The 6,000-nt window shown below is 42.8% G+C and overlaps 1 protein-coding gene across 10 annotated transcripts in view; it reads left to right on the top strand.

Annotated features, from left to right (window-relative positions):
• The first annotated feature begins 542 nt into the window (after nucleotides 1-542).
• Nucleotides 543-6,000, top strand: part of CDC42BPA (CDC42 binding protein kinase alpha) — a 150,709-nt gene continuing 145,251 nt past the window's right edge. For 3 of the 10 annotated variants that reach the window (XM_052687223.1, XM_052687241.1, XM_052687233.1), the window contains exon 1: nucleotides 693-1,634. In XM_052687223.1, the coding sequence (XP_052543183.1) occupies nucleotides 1,457-1,634 (178 nt within the window). In that variant the 5' untranslated portion in view covers nucleotides 693-1,456. Of the gene's footprint in view, nucleotides 660-692; nucleotides 1,635-6,000 lie in introns of those variants that run through there. The other 7 variants (XM_052687187.1, XM_052687170.1, XM_052687251.1 and 4 more) reach the window with 5 other exon arrangements.

Genomic DNA, 6,000 nt, shown 5'->3' with positions numbered 1-6,000 from the left:
CCTCTGCACCGGGAGAGCCCCGCGCACAGCTCCCGTCCGGCCCTCGCACACTCCGTCTCCTCCTTCCTTTCCTCCCTCCGCCCGGGCCCGCCCGTATCCCTGCATTCCCCGCTCCGGCATCCGCCCCCTCGCTTCCCTCCTCCCCTCAATCCCATCAGTAGCGGCGGCGCCCGGGCTCGGCTCCCCGCGCTGCGGCGGCGCTCGGCGGCGGCTCCCCTCCCGCCGCGGCCGCCATGTTGGGCAGCTTCGAGCTCGGCGGCGGCTGCTGCGTGTGACCGCGGGAGGGAGGCAGGGAGAAGGCGACGAGAACGGGAGGAAGGGCGGCAGGGAGGCGGCCCTCCCCGCACGCACGCACACGCCGGGAAGGAAGGATGCCCTTTGCCTGTGGAGGCGAGGCCGGAGGAGCATCTCCTCGCCGCCGGGAGTGAAGCCGCCGCCGGGGCCTCCCGGCCCGCAGCCAGAGCGGGGCCGCCGCGTTGCCTCCCGCCGCAGGACGCGCAGCGGAGGAGCAGCAGGAGGAGCGGGGCGGGCGGCTATGGAGCGGCCGTGACAGGGCTCCGGGCGTTCTCCCGCCGCCCTTCGGCGCAGCACAGGAGGAGAGGGCGGCGATGAAGACTTGAGCTTATTCCAATCCCTGAAAGGCCTTAAAAGGAGACTCGGTAAGGAGGAGGCGGCGGCAGGGGACGGCTCCCCGGGGCAGGACGTGGCTGCGCCCTGAGGACGGGCCCCACCCCCACGGCGGCGGCGAGGGGACCGCCGGGCGCTGCCCCTGACCGGGAGGCCGAGGCCCAGGCGGCCGTGCCGCTCCCCGCCCCGTTGTTCCCTCCCAACGTCAATATATATTTATTCCCCCCCCTTTTTTTTTTTTTTTTTTTTTTTTCCCCTTTCCGATCCTTTCTTGGAAGCGAAATCCGATGCGGACGGAATGGGGCTTTTACACTTTAATGATGCAGTGGGATTCGTTTCAGGGTTGTGTTGCATGATCTGAATTTTGAATGAAGGAGAAGGACGTTTTTAAAGATATAAAAGCTTACATCCATCTACATGCGGTAAAATCGGTGTCAGGCAGTCCTGGTGGGATTTCAGAGTGATTGTTATCACTGAAGTGTCAGAAGAAGCAATCTATTTTTCCTTATTAAGCATAGTAGAAGATTTTTCTTTATTTTCTTAAATTAAAAAATTATATATATGCGCCTATATATGTACATATATATATACACACGCTCACACACGTAGCGTTTATCTGTGTGTGCCTGAAACTTCCCTGAGCTCAGCCTCAGGCTGGGAGCCGAGGTGGGCTGTAAATAAGGCACCACCAGCTCTTGACACTTGGTAAGAATACCGCAGGCTTCTTTTCAAACAACACCTTGAAAAGCTGGTTTTTGGATTTTTTTTTTTTTTTGACGAAGTAATAATAATAATTAAAAAGGAAACCCCATTGCAAACTGAAACAACCATGTCTGGAGAAGTGCGTCTGAAGCAGTTGGAGCAGTTTATTTTGGATGGGCCAACTCAGACTAATGGGCAGTGCTTCAGCGTAGAAACCTTGCTGGATATACTCATCTGCCTGTACGATGAATGTAACAATTCCCCTCTGAGAAGAGAGAAGAACATCCTCGAGTATCTAGAATGGGGTGAGTTGGCGTATATGTCATGTATGTCTGTCCGCGTTCCTGTCTGCTTTGTTATTTATGTGTAAGAGGGGATTGTGTGGAACTTGGTGTTTCACTGGGAGGGCTTATTGTTTGTGCTGCATTTGAACGTGGTGGTGCTAAAAAGAAATCTATATTGGTTATTTATCCCTGAGTTATGTTTTTTTTTATCCTGAACCAAATTCTGGTATATGAACTATATTTCTATGCCTATAGGCCCAACTGTTGAGCTTTGTATTCTAGAGCTAGTGGGAATGTAGGAGAATGGAAGATAAATCCCCTGATGGCTAGAGAAAGGATCAGTAGACAACCCTCTGACTTGTATCTGCAGTCACAGCTGTGCTGCTTTAAAGTAGAAGGTGTTAATCAAAGAGAAAATCCTTCAGCTCTCTTAAAGGAAATGCTTGAAGTGTCTGTGAAAATGGAGAAAAATACATTCTTTCACATGGTGGAATTGCTGGTTTAATTAAATGCAGTTGAATAGTAGAAAGAAACTGTCTTCACCACCATCCACCATTCCATTTTCTTGTTTAATTTTAGGGGAATATTTCAGTGGCTGTAGGTCTTTCAAGTGAGAACAAGTGGATTACAGTTCTTCTCGAGTTATCGCAGAACTGGTTCTTGTTATTTTTTCTTACTTCATTTCCCTCCTCCTAAGTATAGGTGAAAAACAGAAGATGCATCTGACACAAGAGCCTTGATGTTAATGCATACTGTATGTGACCTTCAAAGTTCAAAGTCATGCTGTACTTCAGCATTTACATTCAGAACTACTTACCACATCTGATTTACAATAAATACATCAGCAGGCTACCTGTCTTTAGAAAAGCACATTTCAAAACATAAAAGGTTAATTAGCTGGTTGAGTTCCTCCTTATGAAGCCACTGAGGAAAGACATTGTTTTGATAACTGATCTAACACTGGAGGCTGATAGGTGTGTGTTGTGTGTTTTATTTTCCTGCTCCTCACTGTAGTCAGACTGGCATCTGAAGGGCATCTGACTCAGTAATTAAGTTTCTTATACTGTTCGTATTGCACTTGTCTTTGTTTTCTTATTATCAGAAGGAAAAGCCTATAATTAATGCATTCTAACTAAGGAGGAAATAGGAGATTCCTTAGAAGTACTTTAAATACTCTTTAAAATTGTGGCATACAGAAGCTGTGGAAGACTTGGAAAACATACTGACTCTCAGTACTTTTTGTATATAGAAGTATAATCTGCAGTGGACTTAGCAAGCTGACAGCCTGTAAATAATAATAATAAATTAACCATGTCAGTAGAATTAGAATAGTAGTGGTTGGAGCCCATCTTGTTGAGTAGCTGGTACATTTAATGTTATCTTTTGGAGGAAAAAAATGTGTTATTCTGAGGGTCTGATAGTACCTGAAGATTTCTGTGGTGGATCTTACAGGCTGCTAATTGAAATAATGTGCTATTTTGGAAAGGCAGGAATAAGGTTTCATACTGGCCTGCTTTTCCTGCTGCTTTTCTGCTTCTCCTTTCCAGTTATGCCTTAGCTTCAGATTGAAGCAGTCCCTCCCATTTTCAAGGTAGTGTTGCCAGAGCCCTGTGTTTCCACCAGCTATGCTCTCCAGACTTAAAACTTGGCATTTTTCGAGAGGGTTTGTGAGGTGAAATGTAGGAGGAAAGGTTTCTAGTGCCTGCTGTTGAAAGTGTCCAGATGAATGATGTCTTTATCTTGCAAACACTCCTGAGCTGTCTCTCCTGAAAGCCAGCGCTCGTAGTGAAACCAGCAGCCCTTGGCGTTTCTGTTCAGATGAGGGGCTCAGCAAAACGAGGTTGTTACAGAAGCGCTGTGCACTTCAGCTCTTAGGTGCGGTGAGCAGACTGTGAGCATCCTGTTCTTTGATACCATTATAACCTCACGTCTCTTTGCCAGAGAGCTGAAGCAATGTAAATGATGGATTACAGAGAGGGTATATGTGCTTTAAAAGTCAGAAACACACTGAGCAGTGGCAGCAGTGGAAAGCTGGCAGCCAGAAATCATACTTTCTGTCATGGCCTCCATTGGTGAAGTGATGTCTGAGTGCTTTCAGTTCTTTCTTTGAACTTCTTTTCCATTAGGGAAAATAATATCAATTTTACGCCAGGGCTAACTCTTTATTTTGAGTATACTGTGTGAAATAAAGTGCATGTTAATCTATTTCTCCCATCAGTGAAATAGAACTTGGTGCCTGGTATGTCTTCTGGTGAGTGTCAGTGCTGTTGTGGAAAGACTTGGGTTTATGCCAAGCATTCACAAATCTGCATTATTACTGCCAGTAGTTCAGTCTGCAGTTATTGGAATTGGTCTTGGAGTGGTATGAATTGTTTGTTATGTTTGTGCATTTACTAATTACAAAACACAAATTTACTCCAGAGCACTATTCATCTTCCGAAGTTCAGACTTTTAAAAATGGATTTACTCCTAGAAAAAGTAATCTTACTTTCTTATGAGTAATAAATATCTATTTGGTAATCACAGACTACTTTTGGATACAATAAGAATTATTATTTTTTTGGTGAGACTGTTGGGCTGTTTAATTTTGTGGAATTTTTTATCGGTTGTGTATTTTTGTTTAAACTGTTCTAGGTCTGAGATGCTTCACTGCATGTGAAACTGAATATTCACAGCACAATCTGAAATTTTGGGGGTGAAAGATTTAGAAACTATTCTAGTATGGAAAAGCTGATGTGGTCTTAGCAATAGCCATGTGGCTGCTGCTATATTTAGGGGAGCTAAGAAGTTCATCTTCTGGTCCTCAGATCTTTTTAGGACTATTTCATGAACAGTCCTAAAACTAGTTGTAGACCTCAGTAAAAAAAAAAAAACAAGCAAGGTGAAACAGATGAACATCTGAGATGGCTTTTCGTCTTTTGTTCTGGGTTGTTTTTACTAGATTAGCTCAGCAAGTGGGGGAAAGTCAAGTTTCTGCAATATGTCTGAGCTTCACAGGTTTTCAGTTGCTTTCAAGCCTTGAAATGACTTCAACTTGAACTTCAACTTGAAGTGCCACACAGTTTATTTTGCTATTTAGAATCTGCGTTTTAAAATCATGTTTTGTTTTAAAGTGAAAATGGTTACTTTGCCTGTTTTTAGACCTGATTTGCTTTGTGAAGTGCTGATGATTTGATGTCGTTTATATAGGAGCTACAGCTGAAGAAATGCCCTTGGAAACAATCAGTGTGTTTGAGTTCTGGTAGCTAATTAGGGCACAATTTGAGATCATGGGAAGGAAACAAAACTCCTACACTTGGCTTGTTCTACTTATTTAGTGGTAGCTTTAATTTTTATCTCTGTTGACAGCATTTGTGATTTAGAAATGGGATTGGCTAATTTTAGCAACCGGGGCTTACCTGAGAAAGCCTCTGGGTTCCAGGCATTTTGCTTTTCCTTTTCTACATGTATATGAGTTACTCACTGTTACTTAAGACTGAGGAAGGTAAATGCAGGCTGATAAGCTCAACTTGAAAGAAAAATGTGACAAAAAGTAGCTTTAGAACTTTTTTGATTTAAGAAACATCCTTTACAGTGACACCAATTTGAAATGATTTTAAGAAGAAATTAGATCAGCTGTACTTAGGATGCATTAATAGAGAAATAGAGAGAACTCTTCAATATATGTGCAGGTATAAAGAAAGGAAGAGACAGGGAACTACAAATGGCTTGATGAGGTCAGTGACTCAATTCAGTCTGTTCTTGTGTGATGAATGTAAACAGTCCTTTACTGTGTTTATTTCCTTCTGGTTTTCTTTGCCTTTGGTAGATGGCTTTAATTGTTCTCATTTCATCTTTAATAGAACTGAAATGCTGTGGTATTTAGGCAGTGCTGTTATGGTCACAAAATAGACAGCCAGCTTTGCTTTCATACTTCTGTTACTCAGATGTGCAGCATCTCTTCTGGCCATTGAAAATGGTTCTACGTCACGTAACTTTTCTCTAGTCAAAACTGTGGAAATGTTGTGCTCTCTTTGTAGAGTTCTCTAAAGAAAAAAATATGGTATGCCCACGTTCTGGTTGGGTTTGTTTTAAAATATTATTAACAAGAGAAAACTTGCCTATGGTCTTCTGTACCCCTTCTCTGTTACTCATCTGTAAGTCACAAAAGAAACTGCGGGCGTTTTCAGATACTATTTGTTTATATTTTCTTTTTAAAAGAGACTTAAAAAAAAAATCCTTCACCTAAGTCCTTTTTTTTTTTTTTTTTTTTTTTTTTTTTGCAAAGGCATCAGCAAAATATATATATATATTTTAAGTAGATGTTGGTGCTAAGTATTATCCAGACAATTGAAATATATTTTGCCATAGAAATGACATTTTAGGCATTGTTGTTGATGCCCTTCTG

Source organism: Tympanuchus pallidicinctus, unplaced genomic scaffold (assembly GCF_026119805.1).
Source record: "Tympanuchus pallidicinctus isolate F22 unplaced genomic scaffold, pur_lepc_1.0 scaffold1, whole genome shotgun sequence".
Classification (NCBI taxonomy): domain Eukaryota; kingdom Metazoa; phylum Chordata; class Aves; order Galliformes; family Phasianidae; genus Tympanuchus; species Tympanuchus pallidicinctus.
The sequence above is the reverse complement of the archived record's forward strand: the minus strand, read 5'-3'. Positions and strand labels throughout refer to the sequence as shown.